We start from the raw sequence: 19906 nt of genomic DNA, 5'->3' as shown, positions 1-19906 counted from the left end.
AGGTATTTGACATGAGATCACCTTTGCACAGTGGGTGTGCTGCCCCTTTAAGTACTGTCTGTCAGCCCTCCACTAAGTAGTACTTTTGCTTCAGATAGGACTCTCCAGAGAAACCCAGAAGTTTTAGATGACTTCAGATGGCTCAGTCTTTTAGATGACTTAGAGAGAAATTTGTTTATTATCACACTATTCTACCCAGGAGATATTCCTAGCCAACATTTTTCTTTTGGAGTGGGCCATGTATAAAGCTGCAAGGGCTCCATCTGAGTATGCTTAATTGTGAGGTGTCTTTCTATATGAACCTGTATGAGTTTCCCGATGAAGAACCTCTGGCTTCCTTTGTTGTTTTGGCCGTGGTGCCAGTGCTTCCCCATGGGCATGGGCTACAGGTAATTAGCTAGCACCTCTTATCTCCTCAGTTCCTTTGCTGCACCAGGGACAAGCCCAGCATTACACAGCAGCCATGTACCCAGCCAACTATGGAACCAGGCACCCAAGGGAAGCAAGGCCCCAGCTGGTTGCCTTCTAAGCATCTAGCATGCTGAGGACAGGTGCGAGGAGGTCAGTGACTGTTGCCACTTTGCCACCCTGGAGACACAGGCATAAGACTGCAGCTTCCTCTTGTAGCTCTTTATCCACTTTCCCTTCCCTCCACCCTAGTTCTCACAGAGATCAGGGAACCTAAGCTCTCCCTGGTGCTGGGTGAGGAAGAGGAGGAGGAGGAAGGAAAAGAGCATACAGCCTGTTATCTAGAAGACAGGAAATCTAATTCCTCCTTTGAGATGAAATCTCTCTATGTTACCCAGGTTGCTTCTATTATTATTATTATTATTATTATTATTGCTTTTTCGAGACAGATTTCTCTGTGTGCCTTTGGAACCTGTCCTGGAACTCACTCCGTAGACCATGGTGGCCTCAGATTCACAAAGATCTGCCTGCCTCTGCCTCCCAAGTGCTGGGATTAAAGGCGTGCACCAGCACCACCCAGCTACTAATCAGAAGCTACTGCTTCTAATTCTTAAGCTCAAGCTCCCTGTGCCGCTGAGCTGCCAGAGGTGTTGGGACTAAGGATGTGCATCTCCTTGGCTGGCTAATGCTAAGGGACAATGATGCTTTCATTTTCCTCACCTGCACAGAAGGCAGAACCGTCATAAATATTTGAAGTCTCCCTGAAGGGGCTGTCAGTCCCACTCACATCATGGTGGTCACGGCTCAGGACCACTGGGGCCTGTAGGGGACAGGGAAGGGCATATCATCAGTAGTGTCTACCAGGCTTGTTGGCACGAGGCAGAGGATGAGAATGGGGCCACTCCAGACACCATTTGGATTCTTTCCCCTTGAAAATAGACCCAGTCTTAGAAATGAGAGGATTAAAGGGTAGATTATTGCATCTACTTTTAAACTAAAAAGCAACTACTAATATTTTACCTTGGTATGGATTTTTATATATTGATATAAATTTAAGGTTGTTTTTGTTATAACATACTGTATATATGTTTTTACTTTTGTATAATATCTTGTACCTATGCAGCTCATTTTAAAATGTAAAGTTCTAGCTCTTGAAAATTATTACAAACTATTTAGGATAGTTAAGAAATGTAGGTTAGTAATTAGTTATCTATAACAATCAAACTTGTATCCTTACCAAAAAAAAAAACAATCAAACTTGTAGTCATGTTAGGTATGTTTTCAAAGTCAAACATATATTTTAGATAGATAGGTGACCTTCAAACATTTCAGAGACATACAGAACATGTCATTTAAGATGTTGTAATTATATAAGGCTTTTTTTATGACAGTGAGATATGTCTGCTCCTGATAGCACTGCTCTACTTCAGAGATGCAGCTAGCCTTCCCAACCATTGACAGTGGTTCTTGGAAATTTAGAGGCTCACCAAATATGATGCAACATGCTGGGAGGCTTGAGGACACCATGAAACTCAGAAACCCCCAGCTGCCCTTGCCTTCTGTGAGCAGGCCATGCTGTGCCTATGACTTCATCTCTGCCGTGGAATTGTTTTCCGGCACCTCTGGTCATTCAGGGTTCAGCTGAATGCCAGAACTTCAGGAAGGCCTGTCCTGACCAACCATGTATCTTCAACTTACCACCTGGCTCATGTTTTCCCATGCTTCAATACACCTGTAAACACCTCCTAGCTCATACCTGCAGTTAGGTAAGCATCCCCTAGCTCATACCTGCAGCTAGGTATCATCTCTCTTTATTACAGCAGCTCCAAGCTGGAACTTTGCCCATCATACCCTCTGCTGTGTCCCTCAAAAGGCACCAGCACAGTAGAACTATCAAACCTTGTCCAGTGAACAAAAGTGGGAGAGTGCTATCTTGGGTGTGAGCAGGGACTTCTCAGCAGCACCCCCTCCAGTGGACTTCTAGGAAGCATCCCAAAGAGCTCAGGATGTTGTTCTTGCTGTGGTGACACTCTGGGCCTTCCACACCTCAGCCTTTCTTTAGTTCACCTTCACCTCTGAGTGACACTCCCAGTACTTCTGACAGAGCAATGCCACCAGGAACAGGACACAATCCCCAAAACAAGAAGGAAAGGAGCAAAGGACTTTAGTGCACGAGCTCAGGGTTCTGGGTCCCCAAAGGAGAGAGGAAAGTAAGCAAACCTGGGGACATTTGTCACGGTTTGAACAAGGTCATTCGGAAAAGATGTGCAGAATTATTTTTGTGGACTGTGACTCATTTGATCCTCACACTTACGTGGGGGCTATCAGCATGCTATTCTTCCTACAGAATAGAGAAACTCTGGGTCAGAGTAACCTGACTTGCCCAGGTCACAGCAAAAGAAACACTGTCGGGGCTTGTGTTTGAACAAGCCTGCTCACTAGTTCCCTAGCCACAATGACATATGATCAGGGTTGGGGTTCTGGGGGGATGTTAGGCCCTCTGTGCTCTCCTTCCCTCCCCCTTGCCTCTCAAGCAGGAACTGGTTCCCAAGGCAGCTCTTATCTAGGCCCCTCTGCTTATCTGCTCCACCAAGTCCAAGGCCTTCAGGGAACCAGTACCCCTACCAGGGAACTCAGCCAGGGGAGGGTGAAAGCTCCCTGCTACTAGGTCAGGGTGCTGGTGGAAGCAGCTTTCTCAGAAGGTTGAAGAGGTGGGGAGGACAGACTTGAGTGTGAGCAGGAGGTCCGAGATGAGAAGCCCCCAAGCAGAGACTGGGTGAAAAGGTGTCTGTGAAGCCTCCTTGAAGCCCCACAGGCTATCTCACTCACCTTGATCTTCCCACTGGCGATGGCCTGGTTGATGGCCACAGCAATGGCCACACGTCCTTTCTGGTCTGAGTACAGGATCCTCGCCTGGGAGCCCACCACCTGCAGAGGAGAGAATGAGAAAGCCCTCCCCCGCCCCAGCCAAAAGCAAGCATCCCAGCTAGCGATATGGAAAGATGTGAGAGATACTATAGTCCTGTTACCTGGCCAACTCCAGCCTGCTGGCCCTTCTAGGGAGAGCTCAGAGGACCCCGAAATGCATGGAAATGCTAAAGTATGGGACTCTTGCGCACCTCTCTCATGAAGCCCATTATACACCACGTTGGTAGGCAATGCATGCCCACACATTGACTTTTCTTGAGGTCAGGGCCACCTCATTCTCTTCTATGTCCTTTTCCTTATGGTCCATTCCTGAAGGCGCCCAGAGACTGACTCCACGTGTACCATGCAGGATTCCTATTGTGGACCCTGCCCCCTTTGAGCCTCTTTCACATCAGGACCACCAATGTGAGACTTGATCCAGCCTGACTTACTGAGAGTACTGACCCCACAGTCCACAGCTGAGTCCCCAAGAAGATACTGCTTTCTTGTCACAAGCTTGATCACACGGATGAGGAAACAGACTCAGACAGATGGGTAACCTCCCTATAGGTCGGCACTTGGATCTCATGCACTTGCGCTGCGCCTCTGTGAGGGAATGCCAGTGAGCTTCCAGAGACGAAAGGGAGTCATTTCTTGGCCCCATGGCTCTCAACCAGGATGCTGCTTGCAGTGGCTGCAGGTAATTTTGGTGTGTGGAGCAAATAGAGATTAATCTAGAACCATATAGGTGTCTGCAAAGCCATGAGTACGGTGGCATTATTCACAAGAGCAAGCAGTGAAAACAACACAGGTGTATGGTAGCTGAAGCACGGACAGGTGGTCTGTCCATGTGATGGAAGAGAGCCTGGATTAGAGCTTCTGCCCCTGCAGATTCAACCAGCTGCCCATCAAGAATGTTCAGGAAGTCTGGGTCTGATGGCACATGCCTTTCATCCCAGCACTCAGGAAGCAGAAGCAAGTCAATTTCTGTGAGTTTGAGGTTAGTCTGGGATATAGAGTGAGTTCCAGGACAGCCAGGGCCGCACAGTAAGATCTCATATTTTAAAAATTTCAGGAAAGGGTTAGGGGAGATACTACAGTGCATAAAATGTTTTTTTAAATGAAGGTATAAAGACCAGAGTTCAGATCCCCAGCACCCATGAAAAGCTGGGCAATCCACCTGTAATCTCAGTACTCGATAGGCTGAGATGGAATCCCTGGAGCAGCCTAGCTAGCTAGACAGAAAGTTCTAGGTTCAGCAAGAGTCCTTGCCTCAGTAAATAAGTGGAGAGTAGTCAAGGATGACACTCAGTGTCAACCTCTGGCTTCAAACACAGACATACAAGCACATGAATCAGCACACACATGTTCCCATACAAGCAAACATGCATACACACACATGCATGCCACACATATACATATGAAAGAAAAAAAAGGATATTTAGGGAAAAACATCCCACTTATATTGAATGTGCATGAGCTTTTTTCTTGTGGATATTCCCTAAGTGACTCAATATTTAATGTTACATTGCTTCTATTTTGTCTTAGATCTAAAAATTCATCCAGAAGTAAGGCATGTGGAGGGCCTGTGTAGGTTCTGGGCCAACGCAAGGTCGCGTGTACCAAGGATCTGAGTGGGTTGTGGTATCCATCAGTATCTGGAAACCAACCCCCCCCACTTCAGATATAGAGGGAAAACTGTAACATTGTAGTCTTGGGAAGACAGAAGATTCTCGCTCAAACTGCACAGAACGCCCTTGAGACATGCCAGCTGGAACCTGCCTATCGGGATAGACAAGTACTGCCCTGTCTGCTCTTAAGGGGGCCTCCTAGGGCTGGGGAGGGAGGTTAGTGTTTACTAGAAACAGAGTTTTAGGTGAAAGATGAGAAAGTTCTGGAAATGGATGGCAAGGGCAGCAGGACATCTCTGAATGGGCTTCACACACTAGAACTGTACCCTGAAAAAGGTTTGAGGATCATAAGATTTATGCATATTTATATATGTCTTGCTGCAATTTAAAAAAAATGCCTCCTCCCCAAATGTTGGTAGTGTCTGGCTGTAAAACCACAGTGTCTCTAAAGAAAGTGCTGCATGTTTTCCCCTCCTCCCTGGGGATCTGGCCAAAACTGCAAAAGGTGGCAAGGATAGGCGACGTGGACACTAAAGTCTTACTGAGTTCAGAGTTAGCCCAGGCAGTGGGGTCAGTAACCTCACGGGGTCTAGCAAATGCAAATGGCTTTAGTTACTACAGATGCCTTCTAGGTTTTTGTTTGTTTGTTTGTCTGTCTGTTTTAACCTGCAAGTGTGAGTCCGTGCTGTGAGGTGTTCAGATTTCTTGGGGGAAATGAGGAAGAACTGGTATAAAATGGCTTGTGGTAGTTAATCTTCATTGTGAATCTGACTGAATTTATAATGACCGTGGAAACACATCGGTAGCACGCTAGGAGGAGTTTAGGAAAGGCTAACTGAGGAAGGCAGACTTCTAAGATGAGCAGCACCATCTTCTTGACTACAAAAAGCAGGAAGCAAGCTGAGCGATCTTCCTCTGCCTCTGGCAGTGGATACAGTGTGGCCAGCTGCCTGGAATTCCTGTCTCTATAGCTTCCCGGCTGTGAAACAATGAACCATAATAAATGTTGTTTCTCCAGTTGCTTCTGGTCAAGGCACTGAGAAGGACAGTAAACACAACTGCCTAGTTTATCAAGAACGTCATAGATAAAAAGAATTGCCAGCTTTCAAGAGAAAGTTCACTTCCATCAAAGGTGGACATCGCGTTCTGCTTGCTGGCCTGTGACATGTGCAGCTGACTTTGAACCCACCCCTTATAGCAGTCCCAGACAGCGGCATCCCTGCTGCCAGCTCTGCCTCCTCTCCTCCGGCCTCTCTGGATGGCTTCTGTATTCTGTCTGCAGCACTCCCTCTACTCTGTCCCCAGCCCCAGGCTCCCTGGCTTGGAAGTGAGTCATAGAGACCAAGGGTGGCACATGGGGGTTTCATGGAGACACACATGCAAAATATAGCCCTAGGATGGGATGGGCCCTGATGGGGACAGTTTCCTTCTGGCCCTGAGACCTCTGGCCAGGGACCTGCTGGTGAGCAAAGTCATGTGTGGACCAAATGTTCCTTCTTCATTTAATTTCCACAGTCCTCCCATCATCTCTAACCTGGGCCTGCTGGCTGTTTTCTGTCATTAGACACCATTCTGATCAACCATCCGTTCTCCTACAGGTGATGTCCTTCACTTACGTGCTCAGTTCTGGGACTGACAGAGCTGTGTGTGTGGTGGGGGGGATCACAGAGGCCCACTGCAAGCCAGCATCACTACCTCCATGTCATAGATAGGGGTTGAGCCACTCACCCAGGGCATTTATTTGGGAGTGCCACAGAACCAGCTCAGGTGCCTGAGCTCTCATCTCCCGCAGGAACTCCAGAAACTGTGGAGTGACTGGATGAAGGATGACCTTGTTAGCTGCTTCAGAGCCCCAAGCCACCCTTCTTATCCTCTCCATTAAAAAAAAATCAGTAAAATACACTGTCCTGGCTAGTTTTGTGTCAACTTGACACAAGCTATAACTATCTGAAAGGGGTGAGTTTCAGCTGAGAAAATGCTTTCATAAAATCCAGAAGTAGGGCATTTTCTTAGTGATTGATGGGGAAGGACCCAACCCATTGTGGGTGGTGCTATCTCTGGGCTGGTGGTCCTGAGCTCTATGAGCAAGCAGGCTAAGCAAGCTATGATGAACAAGTCAATAAGCAGCACCCCTCCATGGCCTCTACATCATCTCTTGCCTCCAGGCTGTGTTTCATCACAACAATAGGAACCCTAGCTAAGATATGCATATGACATAAATTTGACTGCTTTAATAATGTTTAGCAAGCTGCTTAGTGGCATGAACCACCTCACAGTGCTATGCAGCTGGCCCCACCATCCTGCTCCAAGACCTTTTCATTCTCCCAAGCCAAAACTCTGTCCTCATGAAACACTGACTCTGCACACTCTCCCCAGCCCTGGGACATACCCTGCCACTTCCCTGCTTATGGCTTGCCTACTCTAGGGGCTGCATGTGGGTGGCATCTTGCAAGGGTTTGTCCTTCTGTGACTGGTTTATTTCTCTTAACATCAAATCCTTCAGTTTTACCCAGGTGTCAGTGACTGGCAGAATGCCTTTACAGGTTGCTTTGTGTGGAAGGACATTTTGTTGATCCATTTGTCTGCCAAGAGCCCTTTGGATTGCCTTGGCATTTTAGTTTCAGTATCTATAGCACCCTAAATAGGTTCCAATCCTATTAGGGTCTACAACCAGCATGGAATGACTAGATTACATTGCTTTACACTCCCACCAACATTGTCTAAGGTTTCCAGTTTCTCCATGTTGCTATCCAGACAGCCTTTTACAGGCTCTTTCCTGGATAGGTGGCTGCCATGATGCTGCTGTCAGCAGTACCTTCTCAGGGCATTCAAGATGGGTGCTGCGACTGTGCTGAGACCTCTGTGACTGCATCCTGTTTCTGGGCAGTTTCTTGACAGCTCAGCCTCCTTCATGCTTCTGAAGTACCCATCTTCCCCCAAGCCAAGCTCTTACCAGCCGGTGCTTGGCAGCCTCCCGGATCCAGCGGATGTTATCCATATACTGTAGCTTAACGGATGCCTTCACTGCAGGGAGAAAGGGGAGTGATATCTTAGGCCTTGGAAGTTGCTGCTCAGAGTTCCTAGCTCTCTTTTCTGCTGGATGTTTGCACAGGCACCTGGAGACCTTGGGTAATTCCTCCTACACTAGCCATTCTGCATCTGTGAAGAGGAGTGTGGGGAGCTAGTTACTGGGGTGATGCTTTAGAGGATGCTGGTTACTGGGGTGATGCTTTAGGGGGATGCTGGTTACTGGGGTGATTGATGCATTAGGGGATAAAGGTTCCCTAAGAAAGGGAAGTTCAGAGTCCTCAATGCTGAGAAGCTCTGTGGGAACAGAATTCCAGAGGGAACATCCAGCACAAAGCCCCAGAAGTGGGAATCGGCCTACTCCAGAAGGAGGCAAGAGGAGGAGGGTGGCCATGGCGACAACAGGTCTGAGCAGCTCATGAGAACAGACTGGTGATGTGAGAGGCGAGCATAGAGAACATCGATATCTTACTTAAATAAACTCCCGCTTTGAAAACTATATTCGGGGTGAAGGTGCACTTGAACTCATCCCTGTTTGCTACTCTATGGTCCTGTGCTGTGCTCTGTGCCTTGGAGGTCCTCAGCATCTGTCTTCTCTGCCTGGCAGTAGCTCCTGGAGTGTTCCTGCTCGGCACGAGCAGCTCACATTGTAGCTGGATGCTGGCTGGGCTGGGGATTCTTAGCCATCACATTTGGAGGTGTGATAGCACCCAGCTTCTCTGTGGAGCACTGGGTGGTAGACACCCAGCTGACACCCAGTTGTGTCTGCTTAGGCCCAGGCGGCTGTTCTGAGCTAGAGAAGCTGGGAAGGCAATGGGCCAGATTTCCCAATATAAAACCCCAGCTACTTCCTTTAGCTTGGTCTGGCCTCCTCTTTGCACTTGACCGACAATGTCAAGTACCTTAGAAAGGACAATGTGCTTCAAGGAAGCAGCAGAGACATGCAGACACAGGAAGACCACAGACACCTAGCCAGGAGGCAGAGCAAAACGTCTGCATCTATGATCAAGATGAGCTCAGGGGTCCAGGGCTCAGAGAAGTTGAGCATGAGGTGGATGACAACAGGCCCTGGCATGGGCGTGACATGCTCACAAAAGGCAGCTGAAGTGAATGAGAAGTGCTCCTGAAATGCATCAAACAAGGCCATTGCTCAAGTGCTTCCCTCCCCCATGCATGGAGCCCAGGGCCTGCAGGAGAGCAGCTGGGTCAGAGAGGTCAGCAAGTTATCAATATCCGGTGAACCCCAGGGATTGTGGGCCCAGTTGCCAGCATGTGGCACCATTGGAGGATGATGGGACCTTTAAGAAAAGGGAGGAAGTGAGCTCATTGGGGATGTAGCCTTAGAGGAGATGTTGGGGTTATCTTTCCCTTTGTCTCACAAGGGTGTTCATTCCAAAATAATGGAATCATCTGACCACCGTTGAAGCCTTTGAAGCCAAGAACCAAAAGGAAACCTCCCCAACTTAAGAAGGAGGTTGTCCCACTCAGGTGCTTGTCACAGTGACAGACAGCTGACTGACTTAAAGTTCCTTGTGCCTTGCAACCAGCAGAGGCAGAGGCAGAGGTGAGCACAGGGCTGGGGGGAGGGGCAGAGCCCCATACATGGATGGACTTCATGCTCTGAACATCTTTGAGAGAAGAAAGTCTGAAAGTGCTTGAGGTCCCCTTGTGCCTGTGATTCATGCAGGAGATGACACTAGTCACCAGTTGTCCTACAGAAGCAGGGAATTTGGGAGACCAACCACTCTTGAGTACCATCCACCCAGAAGTATCACCTCCGTCGGCAATGGCTTTCTCCAGCACAGATGTGGCCAGATGATCAGTGACAGCCAGGTCCTGGGGGTCCCCTGATGTGCATACCCAGCGGAAGGGCCCAAAGCCCTGGGAGAATATGTCCCTGCAAGGACAAATGTCTCCTTAGCCACAACCTCCTGGGCTGCCTGCACCTTCTTGCCGAGCTAGGGAGCGGCATGTAGGCATGCCTAAGGGAGCTGGGCAGCAAGCAGAATGAACTCAAAACAGTTGGCTTCTAAGGAGGACATCCTTGCTCCTCTGCCTCCTCCTTGGACTCTGCTCCCATCTCTTAGCGACTGGAGATGGGAAATGGAACAAAGACAGACAGACGTTTTCTCGAACTGCTCTTAGAATGACTACACAAAGACCAATCATCTAAAGTAAATAGTTGAGAAAAGTGGGTGGATGTGTTGACCTGGCCTGGCCTTCCATGGTGACTCAGCATCTGTGGCAGTTGAAGTGGGGCAGAGGGATGCTATAACCTCGGGCCATACTAACTCCATACTGGTACACGGCTGAGTACACCCCTGCTATCTCTTTCCTGCTTCTCTGAGGAAAACCCGGTCACTCTGGATCCCAGTGTCCTAGCCCACCCTTGGTTCTGCTTCCACCCACAGTAGTATGGCTCAGAAGACAACTTCTGCTTCTCTGGACTCTGTCCTGAGATATCTTACATTCTTCCCTGGCTCCCTCTGTGCATACAGGCCTGTGAGTCTAAAAGTCCACCCTCCTTGATTGGTCTACCTTGGCCCTGTTTCCTGCTGGGTCCCTTACTTCCCTATTTCTCTTGGGCTGCTGGCCCTTCTCAGACCTGCCTTGAACAACCAGATGGTGCAAGACCTTTCAAGCCACCGGGGGTCTTGGGCTTCAGGATTGAATCATCGTCCTGGCTTCCTGGCCACATAACTTAGGAAAATGAGTGGATACATGGCAGGGTGGTGTGCACAGGAAGTGACCATGGCTGTCAGGTCCCTCAGTTCCCTGTCTTCTCACTCAGGCTCTGATGAAGCCCCCTCTGCACTTGTGTGTTATGTGAAAATGCTGTGACCACCGTTTGGTTACTTCCACAGCACACAGCCCTATGGTGATCTGTGTTGGAGGCCCTTTCAGTTGGAATGGCCAGGTCCTAAGTCTGGAGAGGATCAGAAAAGGTACTAGACACCCCAAAACAGAACCTCCATCACTCACCCCATAATGTGCTGGACATAGGAGGGGTAGCGGAACTCCGTCTTGTTGGCTCCTTTCTTCTGGACATCTGCTCCTGTAGAGTCACCCATCTGTGTGAGCACCCATGACCACACAGACAGTGACTTAAACAAGGGGCCCTGGGAAAGTCAGGTATGTATGCTCACACAGGTATGTATGCTCACACAGGTATGTATCCTCACACAGGTATGCTCACACAGGTATGCTAACACAGGTATGTATGCTCACCCAGGTATGCTCACACAGGTATGCTAACACAGGTATGTAAGCTCACACAGGTATGCTAACACAGGTATATATGTTCACCCAGGTATGCTCACATAGGTATGTGCACACAGGTATGCGCACACAGGTATGCTCACACAGGTATGTGCACACAGGTATGCTCACACAGGTATGCGTACACAGGTATGCTCATACAGGCCCCAGACACCACTTGTCCAGCTTCCCCTCTGCCTACCTGCTCTCTGAGCCTCCAAGAGAAAGGCGTTACCATAGTCCCAAAAGAAGAACTTCTCCTGGGCCAACCTGTTGATGGCCGAGACATGCCTCCTCAGACTGTAACAAACAGGTGATTAGCCCCCAGCTTGTCCTCCAGTTCCGCAGCCCCACCCCATCAAGCTTCCCAAGGCCTTCTAAACCCAGTGCCAGAATGTCTCTGTGCGAACCAGCCTCCCCTAGTTTATTGTGACTGCTCCCAGTGCCACTGATTCCCGTGTCTAGTCAAAACCACAAACCCCTCAACACCCCCTGTTTTGTAGTGTCCCCCCAAGCAGCATTCTTCATTGGAACCCTGGGTCCAATGTGCCAGACAAAGGTACTACTGTGGGTATCCCAGTGTGTATCCAGCATAGACATGTAAGCTGCTCTAGGAATCTGACAAATATCAATTCAGTTTGTCCCATCATCCCCAAAAGTAACGTGCCCACGATCCCCCCTCAAAGAAGGAAGCCAAGTCTCAGAAAGGTTAGGATCCTGTAGGTTCTGCTGTCCCACCCTGAGCATCCCTTCCTGTCACCCACCTTTCTTGCACCAGGTGCTTGAAGGCAGCTGGGTTGGAGGACATGAGGCTCTGGGCCTCTGAGAAGCTGAGCTGCACAGGGTAGTAGCCGCCATTGAACGGGTTGTGACAGGACGTCTGGTCTGACCCCAGATCCACCAAGAGCTCCCCTGTGGTGTCCAGTTCATGGACCAGGCGCTCCCTGGGGAAGCGGTAGGGTGGTCAGAGCAGGGCCTGCAAGCATGGATTGGAGGAGGGCCAGCCAGCAGAAACTGCAGCCCACATGTCCATCCACACACCCTGCAGGGAGTGTCTTCTTTCTCCTTTGCAAAGTGCATGGGCAGAAAGGCTATGCGGGTCTGGATGAGGATGATGGCCTTCCCAGGAAGGACAGAGCTGAGGTTCAGAGCTTGTGGCTTGGAAACACTTAGTAGCATCCCCAAGGTACCACTTACCAAAGATCCACCACGTTGCCGTGGTATCCAAGGCTGAGCACCTCCTTCTTTTTCCTTGCTTCCCTAGAAGGACAAAAGAGCAGAACAGACAACCGACACCTGTGCTCAGCTGCCCTGGATGGAGCTGCTCTGCCTCCATACAGGAAGTGCAATGCCGGCCAAATGTGGCAGACATAGGAGGCCACCTAGGGCCTGTGTGTGAACGTGGTCTTGTGTGAGAGTGAGTGGATGTGAGTGTGTGGAGCTGTGTGTGTCTGGAGACCTGTGCATGAGTGTGAGCCTCTGTGACTATGGGCCAATGTTGACTATGGGCATGTGTATGAGTGTAAGTATAGGCCTGTGTGCAATTGCGGGCCTATGTATGAGTCTGTGTACATGTGCGCCTGCATGGGCCTGTGTGAGTTTGGACCTGAATGAGTGTGGACCTGGAGGCATGTGCTAGGGTGAGGTATGTCCTCTCATATCCCATGATACAAGAAAAGAAAAAGTGCAGGCTGGAATGTCCCAGTTGGTTGAGCTGAGCTGCAGCGGTTACTGGGAAACAGGTATCTCAACCCTAACCGGCTCTTCATAGAACTAACTCACTTATGGGGTGGGGCATGGAAGTGGTAGGACTTACTAATGATGATTACAAAATTATTTGGAGAAATAGAAATAGAAAAGAGGATGAATATAATTAAGTCAGGCATGGTAACACATACCTGCAATTCCAGTACTAGGGAGGGAAGTGTGAAAGAGTCTCAAGTTCAGAGCCCCAGGGCTGCCCACAAGCCAGCTGCAATAATCCCTGGGAAAGGAACTCTCCAGAGACCTCTCCCATGGTGCTTCACAGTGGAACCTCTAGATGGCACCTGTGGCCAGAAACCAGGCACAGAACGGCCCTAGCCACGCTTTCTCCCCCTCCCCCCCCCGACCCCCTTTCCAATGCCTGGGTTCAAGTGCTCTGAGTCCCACACAGCCGACTGTACCTGAGTCTCACAATGCAATGGTCCAAGCTGTCAGTCACCTCCATCAGCCAGCCTTGCCGGTGGCGTTTTACAAGGGCAGCTTTGTCAACCTGAGGTCACAATATACATATAGGCCACCCATTACATCTCCCCTGAACAACCTCATGAGCACCCCATGCACCCCACCCCACTTTCATTAAGCAGCCTCAGAGTTGTCACTACAGCCCATGGGAAAAGGAGAAGGGGCTTCTGTGAGACGCGACTTTCCTGCTGAGATAGACAGCTAGAGCGGACATAGCTCTTCTCATTTCTCTCTGTTTTGAATGTGGATGGCCAGACTGGCATGTGCGGAGACTTTTATCTCCATGAGAGAAGCCCAGGAGAATCCAGAGGAGCTAGCACTGATATCATTGAGCTGCTGAACCAATACCAACATTGTCAGTAGCATGAGAAAAATAACTCTCATTCATATAAGCTGCTACAGTTGCCCTGTTACCCTCAGCCCAACACAGTCCTAGCAAAGCTCAGACAAGCACGACACAGGTAGTGTCAACTAAGCCGAATTTCACGGTGTGTCCCCAAGACTTAACTCAAAGTTCCTCCCTTCTGCTTCTCCCTGTTTCCCTCCTTGACCTTGGCATCTTCCAAACAGATGTGAGAGCCACAAGCCCCCTGTGCACACCTCTGTGAAGGAGCAGCTTCACATCCATCCAGTGCCTACTCCATCCAGTGCCAACTGCTAAAGCTGGGGGAAGGGTGCTCTATACTAATATAATTCACAAATAATTATTCTTTCATCTAGGTTCTTCATCTAGAAGGGACACTGGAAGCAATGGCTGTACACACACTGTTAAAGCTTCATGGGTTGGAAGTTAGTGGGCATAGAAAATGGAGGGTGCTGGGCACTGTGCAAGCAGAGCCCATCTGTTGCCATAGGGACCTGACCAGGGAGGTAGCATAAGGCTTTGTGGAGGAGGTGACAGGGTTTGGTGAAAGAAATCAAGAAGGAAGTGGAGTGTGGGAAGAGAGGAAAGGTGTGGATGGCAGAGAAGGAAGAGATAGAAGGAAAGGGAGAGGGAGGATGAACGAGTCAGAGTTCTGAGGGACAGGCAGAAGTTCCCCAGCTTACCTCTGCTATCACCCCAATGCATCCAACAATGGCTGCAGCCTTGGCTTGGGCCCCACTCATCCCACCAAGCCCGGAGGTGACGAAGACCTTCCCGGCCAAGTCCTCGAGACCCAGGTACCGCCGACCAGCGTTCAGCACAGTGAGCTGTAGGTAGGGGAGGCAGGGTGCTTATTGTCCCCTCCTGGCAGTTCCACCTGCAGGGACCCGCCACTCATGTGTGCCCATCTCTCACCACAGTGCCATGGACGATTCCCTGGGGACCAATGTAGCAGTAGCTGCCCGCTGTCATCTGGCCGTACCTGAGCAGGGAAGAAAATGGCAGTGCTTAGGAACTTTAGACTAAACCTCAAAGGTTGTCCTGTGTTCTCTTCTGTTATAACAAGTGGAAGAACTAGAGATCATTAAGTTAACCAGAATAAGCCAGAGTCAGTCAGAAAGACAAACATCTCATATTCTCTCTTATATGGTGTGTGTGTGTGTGTGTGTGTGTGTGTGTGTATGTGTGTGTGTGTGCTAAAAAGTAGAAAGAAGACTATGAGAGGGAGGAGATCTGAAAGGGAAGAAACAAGAATGCATGTGTCACGAAAGCAGGAGGGGGACTGCGTAGGGAATAAAGGGGACTAACAAGAGGGAGAGACATCAGGGAACAGTCAGGAAGATGAGTAAGAAATATCTAAAATGGGACTGGAGAGAAAGCTCAGTGGTTAAGGGCACTGGTTGTTCTTGCAGAGGACCCAGGTTTGGTTCCCAGCACCCACATAGCAGCTCACAGTTGTACAAAGTTCCAGTTCCAGGGGACTGAACACCCTCTTCTTGCCTCCTTGGGCATTGCATTCATGTGGTGCACAGACATATACACAGACAAACATTCACACATGTAAAATAAAAACAAAACTTAAGAAAATCACTAAAATGACATACATGTATAAAATGTCACAGTGAAAGCCATTTCTCTGTGTTCTAACCAAAATATTTAAAAAATTAAAGTAAAAATAAAAAGGTAAGGATATAATAAGCTAGCGTCTCCTGCCCCCTCCTACCTACCGGTATTTTCTAGCCATGTTTTATTCCTCTAAAATCTGTCATACAATTAACTTTAAAAAATCAGCACGGGGATGATTGGGCTAGGCAGAGCAAGACTGAGCATGGCCCAGCAGGCCCGTACTACATGCTAGTCACTCACAAAGGCATTCACAGAAAATTTATCAGCAGTGGCCAGTATCTGACGCCATTGAAATGCCCACACGTGGAGAGGGGGGAGACAATGAACTGTGATGTAAGAACTGAATGAGAAAGGAGGATATGATGTGTCCATGGCACACGTGACCCAGTGAAGGTGTCGGACATGGGAAAACAAGTTCCGCAAGATTCCATTCTGGTGACATCCAGTAGGGCTTAACTTATGCTTAATCTTGGACACATGGCAAGGTCATAGCAGCGAACACATGCCTGTGAGAATCCTTATGACACACCAGATCCACAGGTGGGATGCTGAGAGAGGTCTGCTGTAGGGTTCTTGTTTGACTGAGTCTGGGCGCCATTCCGAAGGGGTTGCTTTAGTACTGTGTCCCCCACAGCCTGCCCTTGGGTTCTTTCCACCTCAGCACAGGGATTACTGGTCACGGCTTCACAGCAGATGGCATTCAGAGCCATGGTTCTCTCCGCCCTTCCGGGAAGCCTATCAGCTCTGATTTTCTATGTCAATGAATGAATAGTTATAGTGGTGTGACCTTTTGTGACCTCCTTCCACCTGTGGGCTGTGTCCACAGGGCAGCAAGCAGGCCGGAAGGCTGTGAGGTTATCAGACACAGATATTTCTAATATTAACAAATGCCATTGAATTTCCAGTGATATCACCAGTACTGCCTGAGTGTGGCCATTGCCATTGCTGGATAGGTAGCGAACACTGTTTTGGGCAGTGTAATGGGGACAGTAGCATTGCTGCTAGCTTAATTGCACTCTTTGCTGACGACTAGGAGTCTCTCAAGGTCTCTCTGCTGCTTGTTTTTCAATGCCAAGTTTATTAGGACCTGGACCTATTAGATTCCTGCCTGTCAGTGGCTTTCCCCTGTCCCTTCTCTCCTTTGATTGGAGGTTGTGTTGTCACAAGCTTATGAATGAATATCAGGTCTACCACACAACCACATAATACACCTGACCATCCAGAACCTTTGTTTTCTCTTCTAAAAACGGAGATATGGAAGCATGGTATACACCTGTAGTCTCAGCACTCAGAAGTCGGAGGCAGAAAGATCATGAATTCTTGCTTCTAGCAAGACACTGTCTCAAAAAGATAAGCAAACAAAAAGGATGCCTTGTCCCTTCTCTCAAAAGACTGCATAAGTATCGCAAACACAAGAAGACCATGTTGGCAAAAAAGACGTCATCTAAAGATGGTGAAACTCGCTATGAGCCCCTGGGGTCAGCTCTCTAAGGAGCTCTGGCATTATGTGAATATCCCAGTCCTGCAGATAGTTCCTGTCATTTGATAGTCTCACACAGTCCACTGTGACAGGACCTATGAATGTCCCCTCTGCCGACACTTCAACCAACAGCCTGAGCCTGCTCCCCCATCCTTCCCCATGGGAAGCACATGGATCTGCCTACGTGCCTACCTGTGCCACTCTCCTGGCAGGAAGGTTTTGGTCTCCACGTCTCAGTCTCCTTACACAGTAACCTTGCCCCATCTCTGCTGCAGTTCCCACCTTTTCTTTGCACTGGGGACTGAACCCAGGGCCTCACGCATGCTAGGCAAGAGCTCTACCACTGAGCTATAGCCCCAGCTTTTCTTTGAAAAACATATTTTTTTCATAAGTGAGGGGGGAAAAAAACTAGCCCAGGCTATCTTTGAACTCACACTGTATCCCAACTAGGCCTTAGGATCCCCCTGCCTCAGTCTCCCAAGGGGATGCACCACCAGGCCTGATTTCTATTCTTTTGCAGTCAGTGTCCCCACATCTCCCTGTAGCAATCCCTCAGCACCACAGGCAGACAAGCGCTGACATTTGTAGCTCTGCCATTTTTGGACTTTAGTCCCCACCTATGAAATAGAACTGTGGGGACAATTCAGGGAATGGTGGGCCAGGATGTGCTCCCTCAGCCCTCTGCTTCCACTGGAGCAGAAAATGTTTCCAGGCCAATAACATGAGCAAAACTCAGAGGCGGGTTACAGCCAGCAGCAGAGTGATTTGTTTTCTGAGGCCCTGTTTTTCCTGTTTCAGAAGACTGGTAAATCCAGGGTACACTGTTGTTGTTGTTGTTGGTGGTGGTGGTGGTGTTGGTGTTGGTGTGCTGTGCTTTGCTTTGGTTACACTATGGACTGTCACCTTGAGGCTAAGTCATTGGCTCCCCATTCTGAATTCTGCAGATTTCATTTTATGTGGTGTTTCCCTGAGTGATGATCCCAGAAGTCTACAAATATGTCGATATCAGAGCACCCTCTGTGCCGTGCTAAAGACTGAAAGCCTTGCATTAAGGGTCACGGTGCCTCTGACTACCACAGAAGAGAGTGAATTGCCAAGTCTGTGCTCCACAAACAGACTCCATGCTGTATTGTCAATGGGAAAAGGCAAAGTACAGAGACTACTGCGATGGTCTTAACCCCTAGCCCAGAGTCTATGGGCATGAAGGATGTTTGGAGATACAGGAAACACGCTCCCCTGGGGGCCCATGTGGGACAGGCTTTCCTTACTCAGAGCAATTCCTCCTGTGACATTTGATGAAACCTCTAGAGGCAGAGCCTGGGTTAGCTTTACAGAACACCGAAAGCTTCCATCGCCTGTCAGGGTCCAGGAAACTCTTCAGGTTGGTGACAGGGTCCTGTACCTGGTGAGTCACATCGCTGCATGGTTTGTCAGAGCACATTCCACAGGGCACAGGGATGAGTGTGTTTGTGGGAGAATTGTCCGTCAGAATCCTTTCGAGGGGTAGGCTCCAAGACACCCCCCAGCAGACTCCTAAGTCCTCTGACACTTACATCCTGTCTGTCAAACAGCCCACATCTATCTGCACAGAACCTGTGTAGTTCATGTCATGCAAGTGTTGTGTAGGTGGCTATGGTAACCACACTTGTTCAGAGAACAACAGCAAGAAAATGCCTGCATCCTGTTACTGTGGAATTTGATTACAAACATTTCCAATTAGCAGCTGGTTGACTGTACATATAGCTATCACTTTCAAAAGGAAAAGAAAGAGACCCAAAACAAAGATCAAATCCCAGTCAGCCATATCTGCAATGGACTTTTGAGTTTTCCCAAAGCCAAGTTGAATGGATGGATGGATTAAGGGGCAGATAAGCAGACATGCTAAAGCAAGAAGTTGTACTTTTTTGGATTGCTTGTTTAGACATAGGGTTTCTCTATTATGTAGCTCTGGCTGTCCTGGAACTTGTTATTGTAGATGAGGGTGGCCTTGAACTCACAGAGATCCATATGCCTTTGTGAAGGCTGGGATTGAAGGCATGTGCCAGAATGCCCTGAAAATTGTTTCACTTTTTCTTTCTCATTAATAAAAATCACCTTATTCTAACCATACAGAAGTTCTCTGAGCTGCTTAAAGTACACAGAACTGGGCAAGTGTTTGTGTGTCTTCCTTGAACTAGCTGTATGATGTTTTTATTTGTGGGCCAATTTCCTGTATGTCTGGGATTACTCATAATAAAATCTTTGAAACAATGGTATCCAAAATTGCGTCTTTCTTTGGTTATGTGTCTATAGAAAACAGTACGCATTTACTCAAAGCCACCAGCGTTCAGAGGTGTGAGAATGAAATGATTTTCCCAGTGCAGTAAGCATTCCCTGAAATCAGGCTTAACACAGTCATGCTGTCTTCTCGGAAACGCAGCTAAAGCAGACCGCATAGCTGTGAGCTGACACTGCGACTTACATGGTCACCCCCAGGGCAAACAGCTTCTCATACTCTGTCCTGGAGGAGTAGTTGGGAATGACCTAGAAGAAAGGAAGGGACCACGTGTGAGTGATGCAGGGCCGCCTGGATCTTCTCCTCAGCCACAGCATCCCCTTTCCCAAGCCTGGCTCTGGGTAGGCACCGTGCCTGCTGCCTCAGACTCACCATGCCGTTGGTGATGACCAATCGTGGGGCACCAGGGCTGCTGGGGAAGAGGCCCAGTGGGTGTCCACTGTACATGACCAGAGTCTGTTCCTCAGTCATCTTTGACAAGTAGGACATGGTCAGCCAGAACTGGATGGACAGTGCACATGAAGAACTCTAAGTGAACTGGCACCCGCATGGACCCCATACCCTACACTCAGACCCAAGGATTCCTACAGGTCTCAGCTGATCCATCCTAGTGGTTTTGTTGGCCTAGATCCTCTTTAATCTCCAGGGTCTCCTGGTACCTCCCATAACACCACTCTACCCCTTCTTAAAGTGAAGCATCTCCA

The 19906-nt window shown here is 48.9% G+C and overlaps 1 protein-coding gene across 1 annotated transcript in view; it reads right to left on the bottom strand.

Annotated features, from left to right (window-relative positions):
* The window catches only part of Uroc1 (urocanate hydratase 1), a 31069-nt gene that overhangs the window by 5394 nt on the left and 5769 nt on the right, over window positions 1-19906 (bottom strand). Inside the window, exons 5-17 of the mRNA XM_041640786.1 lie at window positions 19575-19703; window positions 19389-19450; window positions 14737-14803; window positions 14505-14648; window positions 13397-13485; window positions 12429-12491; window positions 11996-12175; window positions 11434-11531; window positions 10956-11028; window positions 9749-9870; window positions 7900-7970; window positions 3238-3336; window positions 1129-1228 (exon numbers count right to left, since the gene is read on the bottom strand). Coding sequence (XP_041496720.1) covers window positions 1129-1228; window positions 3238-3336; window positions 7900-7970; window positions 9749-9870; window positions 10956-11028; window positions 11434-11531; window positions 11996-12175; window positions 12429-12491; window positions 13397-13485; window positions 14505-14648; window positions 14737-14803; window positions 19389-19450; window positions 19575-19703 — 1297 coding nt within the window. The remainder of the gene's footprint in view (window positions 1-1128; window positions 1229-3237; window positions 3337-7899; window positions 7971-9748; window positions 9871-10955; window positions 11029-11433; window positions 11532-11995; window positions 12176-12428; window positions 12492-13396; window positions 13486-14504; window positions 14649-14736; window positions 14804-19388; window positions 19451-19574; window positions 19704-19906) is intronic.

This window comes from Microtus oregoni, unplaced genomic scaffold (genome assembly GCF_018167655.1).
Source record: "Microtus oregoni isolate MIOR12 unplaced genomic scaffold, Mior012 000002F_ref0000024, whole genome shotgun sequence".
Lineage (NCBI taxonomy): Eukaryota > Metazoa > Chordata > Mammalia > Rodentia > Cricetidae > Microtus > Microtus oregoni.
This window is presented reverse-complemented; position numbering and strand designations above follow the sequence as displayed.